Raw genomic sequence first — 20,360 nt, forward strand, 5'->3', positions numbered from 1 at the left:
GGTGGCCAGGGGCTGCTGATTGCTGCTTGGGCATGGTCTGGGCATCAGTCAGCAAGTAGTGGGCAATTGTGTATCACTTGTTTCTCTTGGTTTTATTCCTCTGTCATTATTTTTATATTTTATTTTGTTTCAGTTATTAAAGTGTTCTTATCTAATCCCACAAGGCTTACTTTTACTTTCCAGCTCTCCTCCCCACCAGAGCTGGGGAGTGATTGACTGCATTGTACTTACTTGCTGGCTGGGGTTAAACCACAACAGTCCTTTAAAAAGTTTGTCCATTTGTCCAGTTGTTTCCATACAGCACTTGCTTTTGGAAGTATAGACTCTGAGCTGTACTAGTCGTTACATACTATGTGCTGTGAAAGTCACTAGGTGGCATCCTTAAGTAATATAAGAATTTTAACAGAATTTTACTCAAGGCTGTTTTCCTTTTTAGAAGGTACTTTGCAGATGAGGGTAGAAGCAAGTAATCATAGTTTAGCTGTCTGAATTTCTCAGTAATAGATTCTTAGGGTACAGTGCACTATGAATGTGGACCAAAGACTGAGCAGCGCCCTTTGTACTCACTTATAATTGAGAAATGCCAAGTAGAGAAACATAAAATGAGCTTGCTGTCTAAGATGTATTCAGAGTCTCTTCAGTTTTTCTTTGAATTAGAAGTTCCTGCAATGATGTGCAGTCATCAAGAGAGAGTCCCTGACTCTCTTGTTGGAGGGGATGGTTTTTATGTATGTGCAATACAAGGCAGATAGATAGTGCCATTCACATGTAACAGTTCTGAGTTGTGCTATCAGGTACCTTTTGTTTGATCTAAACTAATGCAGAGCAGTCTCAACTCACTTTTGCTTTTCTCTAAAATTAGCTTCTGGTTCTCACCTGTGTCTTAAACTCTGCTTAAAATCTCTTCTGTAACTTACATTGAAATCATATCCCAGAGTGCTTGTGCTAACAAGACAAGGGTTTTACTTTACGGTCTTTGTGGCTTCTGTGATGGTGGAATTTCACAGATTCCCATAGTTCAACCCATAGTAGTTGAGGTTGGAAGGGTCTGCTAGAGGTCTTCTGGTACAACTCTCTTGATCGAGCAGGGCCACCTGGAGCTGGTTGCCCAATGCCCTACGTCCACACAGCTTTTCAATATTGCCAAGGTTGGAGACTCCCCAGTCTCTCTGGGCAGCCTGTGCCAGGGCTTAGTACCCCTCACAGTGGAAAGGTATTTTCTGATCCTCAGAAGGAACATCCTTGTCTTCTGTTTTTTGCCCATTGTCTCTTTTGTCTCTTGTTCTGGGCACCACCGGAAAAAGCCTGGGTCTGTTGTGTTCACATCCTCCCTTTAGGTTTTTATGCAGCTATTGAAGATCCCCTGAGCCTTCTTTCTAGGCTGAGCCATTCCTGCTCTTTCAGCCTTTCATCTTACAAGAGATGCTTCAATCCCTTTGCCATCTTTAAGACCCTTGGACAGGCTGTGTCCAGTATGGCCGTGTCTCTCCTACCAGGGAGCCCAGAACTGGTCAATACGCCAGGAAATGCTTCTCCTAATGCAGCCCAGCTGTTTTTCCAACTCTGAGACTACCAAGACCCTCAGGTTCTTTTCTGCAAAGCTGCTTTCCACCTGCTTGGCTTGCAGCATGTGCTGCTGCCTTGGGTTGTTCCTCCCCAGGGGAAGGACTTTGCATCTCCCCTTTCGAACTTCCTGAGGTTCCTGTCAGCCCCTTTCTCCAGGTCCCTCTGGATGCCAGCACACTCTGCCGCTGTCTCAGCAATTCCTTCCAGATCTGCCTCATCTGTAGACTTGCTGAGGTTACACCCAGCCCCATCCTCCAGGTGATTTAGGGCGGTGTTGAACAGGATTCGACACAGTATTGACCCACAGGGTACACTCCTAGTTACTGGTCTCCAACTGGATTTTGTACCATTGTTCACAAACCTCTGAACCCAACAATTCAGACAGTTTTTAGTGCACTTCCTTGTCTGCTCATCCAGTCTATGGTTCATCAGCTCCCTTACAAGAGGATGTTAGGGGAGACAGACAGTGATAGAAGCCTTACTGAAGTCAGGGGAGACACTCTTTACTGCTCTCCCTTCATTTATCAAGGCAGTCATTTCATTGTAAAAGGTTATCAAGTTGGTTAAGCATGACTTCCCCATCGTGAATTCATGGTGACTACTCCAAGTCACCTTGTTTTTTTCATGTGTGTGGAAGTAGTTTCCAGGGTTAGTTGTTCCATCACTTTCCCAGGGACTGAGATGAGGCTGACTAGACTGTAGTTCCCTGGATTCTCCTTCTTGCCTCTTTCCAAGTCTTGAGTTTAGAAGCCCAAGATTTCTATCTTACTGAGCTGAATGTGCTTGAAAAGATGTAAGGATATTATCCTCTTTGAAAGCAGTAGAGCCTTGAGCACTGGAATTACGGAATATTAATGTTTCTCTGACTGCTTAATTTTGGAAACCTATGTTGGTATAGCTGAAATTTTCTACTCTACCTTAATATAGAGTATTTCTTAGTGTTGTTTTCCTTCCAAAAATTTTTCCCAAAAGCAATCAGAAAAGTTCATTGCTGCAGAGGAATTACCTCCTTTTTGCAGTGGTTTTTTTCCTCCTTTATGTTTATTTAAACTTAACCAACTAAACAAATAAATATTTAGAAAACAATTTCATTTCTAGCTGGAAGTCTTAAATTTTGGATAGTAAGCAATCTTGTAGAGTGTATTTTGTAGTTCCTCAGAAGTAAAAGTTGAAACATATTTTTGTAGGTCCAATGATGAATTAAGTTCTGGAGAAGAAAGTGAACAGAGAGCAAGGGAACTCTACGGGATCCCAAGGTCAAACATAATGAGACTTACTAGAAAAAGGGATTATCCCAAAGAAAGTGAAAACAAAGAAGAGGGCAACACTGAGAACAGAAATGAAGAAGAATGTTTGCTGTTATTAAAAACAGGTGTATCAATGGTAAGTCTTCATCACATGTTTTGAGCCAATTATACATCAGTTCTTTTGCTTAAGTTCTCAGAACCATAGGTGGCACAGAAATCCAGTATATTGCTGGGAAAGGTTAATGTAATCATTTGATTTATATTTTTTTAATTCATTACTGGAAATTATGTGGATTCTAAATGGACTTAGAATCTAAAAACTGTGGAAATATTTAAAGTACAGTGTTTTCTTAAGTTCTACTTTTTATGTGGTTGTAATTCTGCATTACAATAAATACATGTTAACACTTAATAATTAATGTTTTTTATTCATTGATCAATGGAAATTAAGGCAGTTGTCTTAACATCAGATACTACCTGAAACTTGTGTAAGTATACTTCTAAGTTAAAATGAATGTGAACAAAGTTCAGACCTTTTTCTGCTTAAATTTGCCTAACTTAGTCCAGGCTAGTTCCTTCTCAGTCTAAAGCTGCGATACCTGAATCAAGTTTTTCTGGTGTTCCCTATTTTCTAGATGGATGACTAAAATTTTTCAGTTAACATATTATTTTGGGCAAGTATCCTTAGTTGACAGAACTGTGGCTGCTATGTTTGTCTGTACATATGTCAAATAATATTTAAATGCTGTTCTCTAAAGTATGGCAGTATTTTCTTCCTAGTTTGTTCCCAAGGCAGAAAAAGATAATTTTTCCATTCTGCAAATTGTTCTTTAAATTAATAGGTAGTTTTAGAAAACTGGTAATCTTTCCAGCTTCTAAAGAATTGTTGCTTTTGATAAATTGAGCATGGTCCTTGTCTATTAACTACTAGCAGCACTGGGAATTCAGGCATCATAGATATATAGCCTCTGCTATAGAGGCAGAATTAAAGGCAATGAGGAAACATGTCCTAAGTTATCAGAGGTGTCAGCTGGGCATGTTTTCAAGAACCTCAAACTTAGTTCTTTAAATCTTCTTGTCACCAAAACCAGTTAAAAATGTTTAGCACTTATCATGATGGTAATTGTCTCCTCTGTTCAGCAAAATTCCAGTAACATAGTGGAAGCTGCATCCTTCTCAGAGTCTACAGAGAAACACAATTTTACAGAGGATGTTGAAGAAACATCTTGTAAACGAACCAGGCAGGATATTACACTCCAGTCTCCAGAGATATCCTCAGAGTGTGAGAGTCAAGTAGAACAAGATGAGGATTTTCAGCTTTCTACCTCTGAGGAGAAACAATCAGACAATCTTACAAGGTAAAACAGCTAATTTTGTTTTGTAAACTCAGCTAATTGGTAATTATTAGCCATAGTTCTGCAGTGTGTTATTTGAATTCCTGCAGCATGTCAGTCCATGTGTCTTCCATCTGAACTTGACCAGATGCATGCAGATACCCCAATGTCTCTTACCCTGCTTGTTCTCTCATAAAATGAACACAGCCAGCACTATCACCAATCCATCCCATTGTTTCAACAGGAATTCCTGATTTTGTAGGGGAGGACTTTGAAGTACCCATATTTGGGGGAAATGGTATATTATCTGCTGCTACTGAGATTCGTTGGTCCCTGTTATTTTTGTAACCCCCTCACCATGTAGTTGTGGACCCCTAGCCTTTCTATTCCCCAGATTAGAGGATCCCAGCTCTTTCTACCTCTTCTTGTAGCCATGTCCCACAAGCTCAGGACAATCCTGAGTGCCCTTTTCTGGACCCTATTTCCTCAATATCATTCCTGAACCAGGGGACCTGAAACCACACCTGACATGGTATTGCTGATGTTGATAAGGTCGGCTACAGCTTCTGTCCAAAAATGCTGTAACAGATGGTGTCAAAAGCCTTCCTGAAGCCAAGTAGACTTATATCCCATTACTCCCCCCAGTCCCTTTAAGCAGGCATTTCATCACAGTATTATTGGTCAGGCCCACTTTGTTCAGGTTAATTGTGGGATTAACTTAAACAGAAACTTTGTACTGGGAGTATCCTCTGCTGCCATCTGTTTCCACTCCCCACCAGTTTACCAAGGAGGTTGTTTTTGGGGGGAGGTTTGCGATTACTTTTGGTACTCAAAAGTGGTTGTGCCCGTGATTTTGAGGAGAGAAACAGTGAGCAACTGATTATCAAAGAGATTGCTGGCTGAGAAACCAGAGCAGATAAGTAGTTATCATCTAGCAGTTCCAGTTGCTAGACATTAGCCTGATCAGCAAAACTATCATAGTTTGGGGTTCCTAGTGTAGCTTTAGCAAAAGAGAACTGGAAATGTTCCCGTGACTTAAAAAGTATGTGACATCCCTCAAAATGAAAATTAATTCATCCTTTTCTAATCAAAGAATTCTGTATCTTACAAGTTTGTGCAGATTTCTGAAACTCCTTAATATGCATTTACAATCAGTACTTCATGTATACATGAAGAAATTAGGATTTCTGATTAAATGCTTATTTGTCACTATAAGTTAAGAATTAAATAGTTTGCATTATTGATTACAATTATCTCTTTTCTCTTTTTAATTGAATTTGTTTTGATGTGTAGTACCCCTCTCTTCAGAATGTCTTGGACTTCGTTGTTTTTTAAACTTGCTTTTGTTCTGTACTTTAGAAGGCAGTTCAGGAGATCATCAGAACGGATAGCACTGCCAAAACATGTGTTGGAGCTAAGAACTACTACTTCTTCTGCCTCTGAATGTGAGGCTGATTGGAGTGAGAAGGGGAATCAAAGGCAAGAAGCTAAACTGAGTGTTGCTAGAGGCAAAAGTTTGAAAACTAAACACAGAAAGAAATCTGGGAAGGAACCCAGAAGTTCAAAGATAACCTTCGTCACCCTCCGGGCTTCTCAAGAGGAGGAGGATGAGGAGGCAGATGACTTTGAACTTGATGATGAAGATGAATGCTTTTCACCTGAGGAAGTGAACAAGGCTCCAGTGTTTGTTCCTGTAGGTCTTCGATCTCCAAAACCTGTTCCTGTTCAGATAGAGGAAACCATGGAGGAGGTATTGTGTAGTTGAGTTCTGCATATGTACTTTTTTTTCTGATTGTTTAAAAAGCTTTTATTCTAATTGCATCTCTGAGTATTTCAGTTTGATCCCAGTTCAGTTTTATTTAAGAATGGTATTGAGAGTTAGTAGGGATGTTGGCAAATATACTAGGTTTTGAACTTAATACTGCATCAGTCTAAAGTCCAACTGTGTGGTTACATTTACAAACTGTGTATAGGTCTTCAGGGTGCTCGCCAGTTTGTTTATTGGGATTGAATACGCCACAGACTACCATGCTCACTTACCATGTCTTTTGAGGCCCTAGATGGATCAAATGGAGCATTTCAATTTTATATTTGAATGTTAGGAAATGAGGGTGTGAGGGAAATGTTTCTGTGTATTGTGTCCCCATTGCTGAGAAACTAACTGTCTAGTGGGCTGACCTCAGCAGCAGCCAGGCACACAGGGCTGCTTGCTCACTCCCTTCTCCTGTGGGATAAGGAGAAATTAGAAGGGAGGGTAAGAAGCCTTCTGTATTGATATAAAGACAGTTGCACAGATGAAGCAAAAGCTGCATGTAAAAGCAAAGCAAAATATTTCTAGTCATCTTCCTCTCTTCTCCCATTGAAATACTGGTTATTTTTTGTCTCCTCAATCACGCCGTTTCTTTCACTGGGTGAAATAGCAGGAGAATTTAAAGCTCAGGCAAAACACCAAGGGAGACTAGAATAATTATGGGAAGTAAAGTTGCTGCATGGAAACTTTTGCTGAATCATGGATTTCAAAGATGGGGAATATATATTATGTGTGGGGATGACAATCAAGTTTCCTGATTAAACACACAGGAGGCATGAGTACTAGTGAGGGACATTGTTAGATACCTGAGAACTCAGCTATTGTAAAATTTAAATAGGTCAGTAGAAAGTATCTGTAAAAGTGCAAGCTTTTGAAAGCAACCCAGACTGAACAGTGTTTTTCATGAAAACCTACTTAGAAATATTGTAACCTTTCTGTCAAATTTCAAGTCCTCATTGCTGAAAGTGTCAAATGTCTCAACTTCTTAGTGAAAAGAGAATGATTAAGAAGGAAAAGAAATTAGGTAAAACAGTGGGGGTGTTGCTCTGTGTGGGTATGTCTATTCCCTGTCTTACTTTGGAAAAAGGGTGAACTGTTTTTCCTTCCTGAAGACTTATAAAGCAAAAAAAGTGTGAACACTAACAAAACCCATTTGAGGTAAACAGTCATCATGACAGATCTCAACTGCATAACTTAGTTTGGTGGAGTAATGAGCAACTAGAAACAAGGTCTTAAGTTGTCTGATGCTTCCCCTTAGTTACAAGTAGCACTACCTGTTCTGCCTCCAGTTCATACCACTGATGTCTTTTCAAATCAGAAGGTACCATTTTTAGGAAGGATACCACTAGATGCTGAAGAGGTTTATAAAAATTTGCATTTGACAGATTTTCTTCTGTGTCTGATGAACTGAAATACTTTTAAAATTATTTTCACAGCTCGAAATATCTGTGAATGTACCGGATATGCAGATGGCTACTGATGTTGAAAGTCTTTCTCATGCATCTGTCCAACCTGTAGTACAGAGGGAAGAAAGAGTAAGCACCTCAACAGCTGTGTTTGTTTCATAGTAACAGTGTAGTTTATTAAACTCGTCCCACACAGATATGAGGGGCACAGCTATAGGAAAACTATGTAAGGTAAATATTGTTACCCTTTAAAGCCAGGGTAACCTGTGGGCAGAGAATTTTCCTGTAGGCATTAAAGTAAAATTGCGGAGTCATTGTATGTAGAGCTTTGATATTGTTTTTCTTTGTATTTAAGGAAACTACCATACGCGAAAATCCAGATGTGGACAAAGGTAGCTATGAAACCATCTTGCTCATCTATTTCCTGTTAACTTACTGCTAATATATATATTTTCCCCTTTCTTAAAATACGTTTTCCAAAGGTGCCACCCTCCTGGCTGACAGGTTCAGCTGTGTCCTGCAGGGGGTCAGTTGCAACTGCCTGTGGCCCAGGGCAGCGCCTCTGCTGCCAACATCTTGCCACCCATATCCAGTGCACCATTTAAGGCAGCCATGCTGCTTCTCAGTGTTTTTACAGTAGTTTGAATTTACTGGATGAGAATGGCTGTTTGTCTACAAGTGTTTTGATCCACAAATGAGATCAATTTAAAAAACAGCCACTTCATTATTTTGGTGGTAGTGTCAAAGGCTTTTTGAATATGGGTTAGTGGATTTCTGGTTAATGTCCTTTTGACTTTTAATGTGTGTGAACAACTTCACAGGAGTTAACGACGGAAGCACTGAAGCTGCTATGACTTTACTTGCCATGGGTGATCCAAATTTCCAGTTAAAAACAAGCCCTGAAGGTATGATCTGATTTATGAACAAAACCTTGCTTGTGCTTTCTAGATCCACCTAAGGAGGGATGGGAGAGTGGCTGCAAAGCTCTTCTGCATGTTACTGCATAGCAGGAGGTCAAGAGTCGTTTGTGCCTTTAGTCCTGTTGTGTTGTAAGGTGTAGTGAGTCTAACCAATGCAGGTTGGCTGGAAAAAGTCAGGCACCCTACTGGATACAGCCAACTGCATCACTGTGCTAGAAAAATGTTTCTGAGACCTATTTTAGGAAGGATGTGTTTGAATTGATCTGGTCACATAAACTGGACAAAAGAAAGGGATCAAGGTTAAAAGACTGTAACTTTCAGTGATCTTTTCAGACCTTTAACATGAAGCATAGCTTTTTTCTCCCTAACTAGATACAACCTGAAATTACCTAAGTTTATTTTAGTTTTTTATAGGTTTTATTTAGAATTTATTCTCTACTTTCATTGTTTGAATGTTAGTTTTTGTGTTCTTACTATCAAAAGCGTGCACTTATGACTGCATTTATCTGGGATTTGAATTTGTGTCCTTGGAGAATACAAACTTTGTTAAATGAGGTTTGAAGTTATATAGCTGTATGTAAATGCCAAACCTGAGTGTTTTAAATCATGTTTTTCTATTCTGTTTATTGTTAACCAGAACGGACACACACGTTACCTGCTCAAGGTGAGTTCGACGTGGGTAATAGCCTTGTAACCTGTGCTTACTCCAAAGAAAATAGAACTTCTAGTCAGTATTTACTTTCTTCAGACACTTCTACCAAGGAATTGCTGTCTTCTGAGGATGGAAGCAACATCAATGTAGAGAATCAAAGCACTGGCACAAGAATTGGCATAGAAGAATATTTGGAGAAGGATGCTCCTGACACCAGGTTAAATTACTGCTTCATTTTCTTCAGTGAGAAATCTTCTGACACTGCTTACTTTTGCTAGGTTCCTTCTGGCATTTTTATTGAATTGCAAGCAGCCTTGCTTTAGTAAAGGTTTCCCAGTTTGTGTAATTTGGTATGTAATCTGCAAAAACCTCTCTTGTCTCTTTCTTATGATTTTCTTAAGATGTTTGTATGTACTTTTGGCGATGTAGAACTTGTTTTTTACTCCTGATATTTGCCCTTTTGGGAGAGAAAAGAATATTCAGGCTAAGTTATATTGGATCACTGTTAATTACCAAGCTCATTTTCCCAAAGTTCTCTACAGCTAATCAGACCAAGGCAAATTGCTTAAGTGTCACTGCTGCTGTGGGATGTAAATCAAAGATTTAGAGCAAAGGGATAGGAAGGAACCAGTTGATTTTCTATCATTATGGTTTTTAGTGCTTTAGCTTCTATAATTTTGCATTTGTGAATGATCAAACAACTTAATGGGACACTTTTTCAGAAAAAAATCTGCTGGTGATTATGTATTATTTGAAAGACTATTTAACTTGTTGATTGCTTGAACAGACTATGAGACTAGTTGTTACTATGACTCTAAAAAATAATAATCCAAGATATTTTATGTCCAGTTTGATTATATTATTAAACCAGAACTTACTATCATATGATCAGTGTTAGATTTCTGATCTTCTCCTGTTATTTAAATATTTCATTTGTTCTTTTTTTTTTCCTTTTGGGTAGGGAACACCCTAGTTTGCAGTATACCTGCCTGTATCAATTCCCAGATGATTTTTTCTTTCTGCCAAATAGTTTTCTTTCTCCTCTGCCAGCTGCAGCCTGTATTTCAGCTGTTCATTATCTGAACTACTCCATATCTCTTATATCTTCTCTGCACTAACTGTCAAATATCAAGAACTGTACTGATGGCATTTTTCTTTTTACTTTCAATAATAGCTCTTTGCCTGTGGTGAATAGTATGGAACTGACAGGAGACAGACTCCTGCAGCCTGAGCCAACCTTTGGAGTATTGAGGTCCAGTGAAAACATAACACAGAAATTACTTAACACAAATGTACTTGTGGAACAACTAGAGCAAATTCAAACTGGTAAGCCTGTTTCTTATCCTAGGGTTCTGAAAATGGTTTATTCAGATATATTGATACCGATTCATGAAATGAAACTGAGCTGAGAGTCTTCACTTTCTATTCATCTTCACAGATGATACATCACCCCTGTCATATGGGGTACTCATTTTAGTATAGTTTGAGTATAAAATGAAATGAAATTTGAATAGCAGTTTTTCTCTGCAGGTCTGAAATTACCTGGAAAGGACTTAAATTACTGGAAGGCAAATTACAGAAATAACAGCACAATACAGTGTACTTTTTTTTCTATTAATACCGTCTTTCCCTTCTATTAAAAGTAGAAGAGGAGCTAGAAAGAACTGTTTTCCTATTCTTAAAGCAGTTACAAAAAAGGTGGTCTTCAAACTCTTAGTTATCTTCATATCAATGGCAAAATACAAAACATACAAAAGCAAGATGAGATATGTGTATGTGTCTTATTTATATAAGACATAATATACATGTGCACATGTACAGCAAAATTCTTAATCATTTTGCAGTATGTTAATATATACACATATACATAACTTTAATATATGCAAGATTATATGTAAAAAATAAATGAATATATACACACATGCAGATAAGAACCCCATTATTTTAACTTTTATTCTTATAAATCTTAGATCCTACAACCGTGAGGGATACTGCAGAAATGCAGAAGGTGGAACTAGAACAGATCAGACCAGCTGCAGATGATTCTTCAGTTCTTCATGATTTTGCAACTCAGAGTATGGAACTTATCAAGCAAGTAGACAAAACTGAGAGGTAGGAAGACTCAGCAGTTAATATCGACTTTATTCCTACAGTCTCTTAAAATATGCAACTGAAGTTCAGTGTGCAGCTGTGATGGAAACAGTGTGCTTACAGACACTATGTATGTTTATGCAGATAGTGTGCAGTTGAGACTTCAGTTTTCAAGGTTTTTCTGTCTTGTGTGTGGTGCTACAGCTTTTGGAAGTAAAGCATTAACTTATGTTTGCTGTTCCAGAACTTTGTAATTACCTTGCTGCTTAACTATCTTCCATAAAACTGCATCTGAAAGGAAAAGTTAGGAAGTTGATCAATTTGGAAATGTTAATGAGCTTGTAAGGGTTTCTGCTTGGCTGCGCTTGTAGTAGGAAAGTCTCCATTAGTGGAGTTACGTAGGCTTTTTCCTGAAATACTTCATGTAGACTTGTTTCAAGATTATGCATTCCGTTCAGTACAATAATGTAGCTTTTAAACAAGTACCTTGTTTCTTCTCTATACCTACATACGCTTTATATTAAATACATCATAACACAGAATTTAGCAGATGCACAGTGTATCTTCATTTGGTTCTAAACTAACTAGATATATACCTTACAGAGCAGAAAAACAGATGAGAGGTGCTTGTGGAAATTCAGGATATGTAAGACCTGTAACTGCATCCCCAAAATCTGAAAAATCACACCTTGAACTAGAGGACTGTCCAAGTCAAAGTTCTGTGGATGAAGTTCCTGAGCAAAATCCTTGTCCTCTTGAGCGCAATATATGCACAATCAACTTTACTCAGGTAAAGAACTTAATTACAGTCTAGAAGTGTCCAGTTTCTATAATTCTGTAAAGGAAGAGGTTTTCAGTGCAAATGTACTCACCTGCTTTAAAGACCTGGTACCTAAGCTGTGAATGAAGTGAATGAAACTGGCCTTTTTTCAGAGGCATAACCAAACAATCTTTCAGACAAACTTAGTCTTTGCAACTGTTCAGAACATTTCAGCAATAAGTGATATACACTGGCAAAATTTTGAGCAATTTTTAAGGAGTTCTGATGGAAGAAGTTACCTAAGATTCCTATAACTATTCAGTGTGACCTCTTATGGTTATATTTGTTTAAATTAAAATTAAGTTAAAATGTTACTGCTTGGATGCAGCATATTCATTGTTGCTTTCCTTTGCTTTGTTTAAAACAAACTACATCCTTTGTTATGCTGTTTCTCATTTATTTAAAAACCCAGTTAAGAGCTTTATGTGTATATTATCATATTGCATATACATATTTTACATATTTTACATATGCATATATGATGTATATTATCATTTTATATATTATGGACAAACAGTGTCTCTTTCGCATCCATTTCTTTGCAGTGGTTTGTGTATCCCTGTTCTAGTATAAATGAGAATTATCTTATTTCTTCATGAGAGGAAGGTTCATTCTAAGTTCCCTCAGGTTTTCCAGTGTTGTCTAAGATCAATGAACATGCAGTTACAGTGGAACAGCTGATCCATAAAATCTTGTTTCCCCAGTGCAACCTGTTGGTGTGTCAAGGCTGATTTCATATTAGAACAAGGTACAAGAATGATTTGGCTCTTACAGGACTGGCAGAGAGTATGAAAAAAGGCAATTTGCAGTAGAGTATTCCTGTTTTTAGCAAAGGGAGAAGCCATAAAAGGGAAGGGAGAGATGAGCTGCAGAGCTTTCTGTTTTTCTTTGGCACTGAGTGGTTTTGTAAGAGTTGGAGGAATTTGGTTCCTTAGTGCCACTGAACAATTTATTGTGTGAGTCATCTCTGACAGAGTTGTGCTGTAGCAAGTATAAATTTATTTTGACAAACCATCAATACAGACAATGAGCTGCATATAAATTTTATATTTCCCCAGTGTTTCTTGTCCTTGTCAGGCTAATATCCTTCAACTTAGAACATCTAGAAGTGAAAGCTGACAAATGCAATTATGATGATGTGATTAGATTTTTTTTTGCTCTTGAGCATTTGACTTGCTTTGTTTCTTTCCTGTTTCCTAATTTCCCAGATTTATTAAGTTGTTTTATTTCAACTGTGTTGTTTCTAGAATGAAGCTTGCACTGAGGATGGTCAACGACAGTGCGTAAGCAGCACAGAAGAAACTTCAGGTATAATGTGCTAATATTCAAAGTTAGCAAAAGCCCACACTTGTGTATCTTGCAATTATGCAAAGATGAACAAAAAAATTAAGTATTTTCATTGCCATGGTTAATCAATCTTTTTCATTAACAAAAATAATGACCCACAGCACAATGACGTTCCCTGCCCTAGCCTCTTATCATTACATTTCTTTACCAGAAGCTAGACTTGGGAACTTTTGGAATGACCAGCCCTTCATTAAGTTTAAATATCACTGGCAGGGAAACTTCTTGCTCCCTCTGCATGCTGTGGGCTCCTGCTGCTTACCTCATGCTAGGTATAGCAGTTTTTAGAGCCCTTTATGAGCCTGTGACTCACCTGTGAAAAACTGAACATGACAAAGGGAGAGAAACTATGCTGTTCTCCACTGGTTTAGGGAGCTATAGCTGCTCATGAAGTTACCAAGTGAATGCTGTTGTCAGAGTTTTGAGTAGGAGGGCTGTACTGTGCAAGTGTGGAGCAGGAGAGAAAGGAGATAAGTATAAGGAAGGAGACAATCAGACTTCCTTCTTTAGCTGTACTGAGTCAACAGATTAATGCCTAACTGATTAGATGGGATGAAAGTTATGAATCTGATGTCTGCTTTTCCCCGAAACAAATTGAAATACAGTTGGTGTGGAACCACTATTTATCTAATATATGGGATAGTCACTGTGACAGAAGCACAGTGTACTTACTTTACATGGAAACTGCACTCCAAAGCTGTAACTCATGAGCTTGTGCAAAAGATAGGGGTAATACTTCTTCTTAGACATCTGTTGTTATGCTGTTATTGCCAGGATCTTGGGATGAAGCATCTTAAATCATATTTAATTAGATTAAGAACCAAAGCGAGTTGAGGTTGGAATAACAACTTTACATCATCAGTGAGAGCTGTCTTAAGTAATGGAATACCACTGTTGTTTTCCATCTTTTGAAAACTTTACAAATGTTCTCTCCTTAATTCTGCAGTTATCTGTTAATGTCTGCAGTTATCTGTTGATTAAATTATTTCTATTTTTCATTTATTAAATTCAAGATTAGACTTCTCAGGTCCTCTTCTGCCTGTCCACAGTTAGGGAAAAAATACTTGTGTTTACCTTCAAAGCAGCAGACACCTGCCATTTATAGAAGAAACTCTTAATACCTGACAGTTGAAATTAAAGACAGGACCATTTGACCATCATGACACGAGTTTAATTAAACTGCAAATTTAATCTTCTCTAATGCTAGAACACCCACTTAAAAAGCTTCATCCCTAGTAGGCATTTTTAATATTCTTCATTCTGAATGGTAATCAGGACTCCACTGCAATGAGTAGGCTCCAGGGGATGACGATGCGTATCTCATCTAAGGAGAAAGGAAGCAACTTGTCTCAAGAATATGCCCAGTGCCTTTTTCCATGAAGAAATGAGTGCCTAAAATTTCATTACACCATGTAGGAAGAAAATGAAGACAACAGCGTAATTTCAAATTTGAATAATAGTTATTTGATATTTCTTTATTCCCCTGAAAAAATTATAGTAGTGAACGATGACCGCAGATGTCCAGAGGAGGAACAGACATTCGTTTTAACATTGGTGGAAATCCCAGTTGACTCAGAAGAGTTTGATGCATCTGTTGTACTGGAACAAACTGCAGAACCATTACTACCAGCCCCAATACTTATCAGTCCAATAAATGCAAGTGAAACAACTGTGACTGAAGTGGAAAGGTAAATGCTTTATTTTTGATCAAAGTGAAACACCTTTTGCGTACCTTGATTGTTCCTTGAATGTGCAGTACAGATTAGAACTTCTCAAAAGAAGAAATGCAAGAGGAAATAATTTTGACAGACTGGTCAGTGAATTAAGAAAGGGAAAAGGGCTCTAATCAGATTCGAGTAAGATTTCATCAGTGATTTAAAATTAATGTTTTAGTTAGCTGGGATTTTGGCATCAACCTTGATTCTGATTTATCCTTTAGAGCAAGTCTTCCTTTTCAGTAGAAGTTATGTTTCCATCCTGAGCCTATTCTGCTGTGGATACTTATAATGAAAAGCAATTGAAATGAAAAAAACTTAGCACGTTTGCATTTTTACAGTACTTTAACTGTTCTGCAAAGTAGCTGTTTATTAATTGCTCTTCCAAATTTTTCATGTGGATGGTCTTCTGGAGAACATGATAAACAGTATATATAAATTCTGCTATCATTCTCTTGAATTTGTGCAATGTTCAAAAGGCAGAAGAGGTGCAAACGCAAACAAATTAATTAATTACTCAACAGATTAATACCTGGTTTGTATACTGTGATACAAAGGGTTTGAGTTTCTTTTACAATCAGTACCTCTCAACGCAATGTAACAAAATTGTTATTTCAACATTACAGTTGAACTAAATCTCCTGGTCAGTTTGGGAGAAAAAAAAAACATCATCAGAGGAAAAAGACACTCTGAAGAATGGAAGTGTTGCAAAGTTGTAAAAAAAACCCCTATTACTATACTAATGTAAGTCCTCAGATCATAACTAGAGATGTGATGCAATTCCACATAATTGTGGAGGATCTTGCCCTGTAATATCAGATGCTAGTGTCATTCTCTTATAGAAAGGAAAGGTCTTTGAGTGAACGTTGGCTACACAGCCTAAGAATTCTCACTCCTGTGGAACTACTGATTATAGACAGAATTGCTGACAGGCAGAGTTGAAGCACATGTCCTGTCTCACTGTTCCCTTACTGTTTTACCCTCTTTCCCTAGTCTCTGCTGCTTCCCTGTATGTCTTACTGTCTTTTGAGATCATACAGGGTACAGGGATTCAATTGTGCTTATAAATAATACTGTATTCTAACATTTTCTAGGGCATTTAATTAGTCGCCATATTTTTACATTTTATGAAAGGATCAAGTGGAGTTCAAATAGAACAGCTAAAGTAACTAGATTCAATTATGACTAGAAAAACTCTAACTCAAGATAGCACAACAAAATCTTTCTTGGTAGTAAATAGTACACTTGAAGTTAATTTTGACAATAAACGAGAAGGAGTATCACCACAGATCCATGCGTAACTTCCATACAGAAATGTTATACAAATTAAATTTTGGCTTCTCATAAAGTCACAATAATGACATTATATATTAACAGCATTGGATCCATGACAGCTGCAGCTGGTGAAATTGCTACACCTTTAAACAGCAGTATGGAAACCAAACAACTAGACAGTGCATCAGTAGACCCTGTTCCAAAGTTGCAGACAACTCGGAAACGATCAGCTGCTGAGCTTGAAGAGAATGATTTCCCTACTGCCAAGAAAACTCTGTCTACTGTTGCAGTGAAAGATAGCTTGAAAACCTCTTGTAAGGTAAGATCAAAAAGTGGCGAGTCTTCATGCGTAGTGTAAATGCATAACAATAATACAACATTTTAATGATGTTCATTTTTTAATGGTGCCACTTGCTTAAATATTTAGTGCCTATACAACTTAAAGGAAAAGCAACACCAATAGATTGCTTTTAATTTTGAACTCTACAACAGTTTTGGGGTGTTCATTTATTTAGTATCAGGTTTTTTCAGAATCTGTGGGCTCTCAGATTTTTTTAATTAGACTTCCTACGAGGCAAGGCAATAAGACTAGGATATGTCTTATTTGGTTCATTCAGCATAGCCTTTCTGGCAATGACATTGCAGGAGGGGAAACTCTGTGGGTATATTGGATGGTTGACAAACTGCTTAGGTTCATTGAATGATGTTGTGATTCTGCACCGTGTCTATTACATGAAGAAGCTGTTAGATATGTTCCTATCAATTTTTGACACAGCAGGTACTAGTTTAAAAGAGCAAGCTGCCAGTGAAAACTGGCTAGCATGTTTCCAGCTTCCTTCTATGCTTTTTAGAATATGACCAAGCCTGTGGCAATGGCTACTGTTGATTTCTGTGAATAGGCTAGGATTGTGTAGTGTACCTTGGTGTAGGAACGGGTGGTAATTCCCCACATGATTCAGGCAGCTTTTCTAGGAAGGACTGGATTACAGTCCTCTTCCTTCTTTTGATCTCTCATCTTGATATCCTTGTCAAGTCATTTGTCATAAGAACACCTTAAAAACCTACTCAGGAAATGAGTTAAGTAATGAATGATGCTTTACTGTCTTCTGTTTCACTTATGTTCTTAGAACTCTTAGAATTTAGAACATGTGTGATACAAGTTTATCAATTTTCATAGTCACTTCTGTATTGAGAGCAATAGAGAAAATAACTTATTTTTTTTTCTTTTTTAAATACAGGGTTATTCAATTAAATCCAAAGATGCACCAATGATACCTTCTGGTAGGTAAACTTAAACTCGTAAACCAAAGTATAATGAATGTAAATGCTTAACACATCACAGTTTAATACTGGTTGTCATGCTAAATATTTCTGTATGAAACTATCTAACATAAAAGTAGGAACAAATTTTCCTGGTACTGTGGTAATACCACCATTCCTTGTTTTCTGCTATAAACTAGATATGTTGGATTACGTAACTGGCTGTTAATTTCATAATGGTCCTGAAAACATTGCTGTAGGTAGCCTGTGAAATTTGAGAGGTTTTTTTGACTAAACATGTTATCTTCTCCTAAACAGATATTTCCACCTGTTGGAGAGCACTAGTAATCAAAAGTATTAACTGGCATTTTAACCACACTATGCCCAAATAATATATATATTTTTTTTTATTTTGCATTTCTATTTGAAAAAAATAATTGTTTGAAAGCCTAATCTGTCTCAGAAAAATCAGAGAGAAAGCAGAATTGCTGACAATGCAATCTTCGGTGATCTGAGCCTGTGAAGGGCTTGGAGAACGATGTTTTGGCCCTGAAAAAGACTTTAAAGGGAAATTGTAGAAGCTTAAACAGTGAGATGACTTGACTAAGTTCTGTGGTGTGCTGTAAAGGATGAGAGGAGGAGGAGGAGCGTGCTGTAAAATCTAATACCATGCTTCTATCAGCTTTTCCCCATAACTTGTCTAAGATCTTACAGGCTTTAAAAGTAGACCGTGAATTTTTAGTTCTTAGTGGTGACTTAAAAATATAAACTACAAAAGAACCTGAACAAAAATTCAGCCACTCTCTTGCAATGGTGCAAGCCATCTTAATATCACACGTGCCTTTTGGGCTCTTATGTTATCACTGAAGTCTTCGACTCTCAAATCCTTTTACAGGGAATCCTTTTCGAAAAACAGAGCCTTCAGCAAAGGAGAAAGTACTTACCTCTGCATTGGCATCTGAGTCTATGTCACAACTCACTAAGAGAAGCCAACCTGAGACTTTGGAGAACTTAAGGAAAGCACCACTTGAAAATTTAGCATCCAAACAGGAAGAGGAGGTGATATCTAGATTAACCTCTAACAGAATAGGAGAAATAAGTGGACAAGGAAAGCAGGAGAGTGTGCATGAATCTGGACAGTTGGAATATACTGGAAGCCCATCATCTTCAAAAACTCCAATACTCAGGTATTTATGCAATAATGTTTTGTTAGCCTGTTCTGTAAAAAAAACCCCTTGTTTCCCTGTTGAGTATTTTATCAGTATCATTGTTTGTGACTTACATGGCTAAGAGTTACAGTATCTATACTCTCCTGCAAGTTAGAAAGGATCAAACTGTCTGCTTTGAAATTTGAATTATTTTACTCATTAAATGACCATATTGACCAGGGACACTACTGACATACTGTGTGTCTATTTAGACATTGACAGATGCCTCTTGTCAGGCAGACATCCATTGGCTATGATAGGGGCTTAGGATAATTTTTGTTTTCCTTACCTAAGTCTTATGTTGTGAGATATATACCCATCCATGTATTTTGGTATTTGTGCTGCCAGTAAGATTTGTTACTGGTATAGTACTCAGCACACTGGTTTTTTGGACTAACTTAAGACGTGTCATTTCTCCAAAGGAGTTTCAATCATGGCAGCTTAGAGGATATTCCTTTTATCTATCCATTGACTTGACTTTTTTAAATATACCTTTCTATAATGTTTGTTTAAGTGTTTGATTCCCTGCTCTCTGTTGTTCCTGTGCTCACTGATTTTGATTGTGGTGCTGCACTGTCCTCTTCTGATCCTGTCATTTACTTTTTCATTTTGCCTGTGTGAGTACCAATACTGGCTATTTGTACTTGGGGACATCTACAGCAACTGGATAATGATGCATTAACATCAGAATCCTTGCCCTAAAGTTTATTTTCTGATTTGTAAACTCTTAATACCTTAGTGCTCTGTGTACCTTCCTCAATGCCGTGACTTCTGTAACTTCACTGGTACCGGGTTTGATGCTATAAGTAGCCTGAAACCCTGCAGCAGATAGTCTTCTTTCTGGTGTTTAGAGTAGTCTGCTGTGGCCCCATCCTTGGGAATCAGGTTTTTTTTCTATTGATTACATGAAGGATGCTCTTTTCAGTTTGTTCTTTAGGAATGTGTCTCAATCCCTGTTGGAATCGCTTTCTGAAGGTCTAGTATCTTGTTATGGGCTGTGGATTAATATCAAATAGTAGCTTCCTGTTCTCAGGTTGGAAATTGTCAAGAGTCTCTGTAACTCTTCAAAAAAACTCTTGTGCCAGAATATTCAGGAATACAAAAGCCTTTCTCAGAATGACTTTTGAGTTTTTTCTTACAATTTTCATATATCCTATAGGTGTGTATTTATTTCCTGTGTAATGACTTGGACTTCTGCAATACTATTTACATCTTCCTTCTTTGGAACAATCCTATGACATCTTGACTGTATTTGTTTTGAACAGGGGTGGACGAAAACCATTGGGATTTTTATCTTTAATTTGCAAAAAAAGTAGTTCTGAATCTGCAGAAGATACCAAAGGAAATAGAGGGAAGATCCAAAAGCCTCAAACTGTGACTCCAAAGCGAAGTTTAAAGAAACCCACTCCCTCCACTAAGTGTGATAGGGAAACTTGTTCCCTTCCCTCTACATCTGTGGAATATGAGCATGTAGCTGCTGATGCTGCAGTTATGGTATGTGTTTACTTTGGAACACCCATGCATTTTTGAGATGTGAAGAACAGCAAATTAGGTGTTTCAGGAGTGGATAGTTGCACATGTAGCTCTCACGTTTTGAGAGAGATATCTTCTCCCTTGAACAAATTCTGACTTGTGCATATCTAAGAAACTTGTAAGGGAGCTAAGTTGTTTTTTCTCTACATGTATCCCATTTGTGACATTGCTTCCCATTT

General features: G+C 37.7%; 1 protein-coding gene across 6 annotated transcripts in view; it reads left to right on the forward strand.

Moving 5' to 3' along the window:
• BDP1 (B double prime 1, subunit of RNA polymerase III transcription initiation factor IIIB) overlaps nt 1-20,360 on the forward strand; it is a 52,234-nt gene that overhangs the window by 29,219 nt on the left and 2,655 nt on the right. For 4 of the 6 annotated variants that reach the window (XM_051777630.1, XM_051777628.1, XM_051777632.1 and 1 more), the window contains exons 26-41: nt 2,754-2,949; nt 3,954-4,171; nt 5,507-5,897; nt 7,394-7,492; nt 7,719-7,755; nt 8,185-8,268; nt 8,921-9,152; nt 10,110-10,261; nt 10,906-11,047; nt 11,630-11,816; nt 13,094-13,154; nt 14,689-14,878; nt 16,283-16,499; nt 17,419-17,461; nt 18,336-18,627; nt 19,914-20,142. In XM_051777630.1, coding sequence (XP_051633590.1) covers nt 2,754-2,949; nt 3,954-4,171; nt 5,507-5,897; nt 7,394-7,492; nt 7,719-7,755; nt 8,185-8,268; nt 8,921-9,152; nt 10,110-10,261; nt 10,906-11,047; nt 11,630-11,816; nt 13,094-13,154; nt 14,689-14,878; nt 16,283-16,499; nt 17,419-17,461; nt 18,336-18,627; nt 19,914-20,142 — 2,770 coding nt within the window. Of the gene's footprint in view, nt 1-2,753; nt 2,950-3,953; nt 4,172-5,506; nt 5,898-7,393; nt 7,493-7,718; nt 7,756-8,184; nt 8,269-8,920; nt 9,153-10,109; nt 10,262-10,905; nt 11,048-11,629; nt 11,817-13,093; nt 13,155-14,688; nt 14,879-15,531; nt 15,650-16,282; nt 16,500-17,418; nt 17,462-18,335; nt 18,628-19,913; nt 20,143-20,360 lie in introns of those variants that run through there. The other 2 variants (XM_051777631.1, XR_007902801.1) reach the window with 2 other exon arrangements.

Source organism: Manacus candei, unplaced genomic scaffold (genome assembly GCF_025592945.1).
Source record: "Manacus candei isolate 608988 ecotype Guabito, Panama unplaced genomic scaffold, ASM2559294v1 h1tg000010l, whole genome shotgun sequence".
In the NCBI taxonomy this organism is placed as follows: domain Eukaryota; kingdom Metazoa; phylum Chordata; class Aves; order Passeriformes; family Pipridae; genus Manacus; species Manacus candei.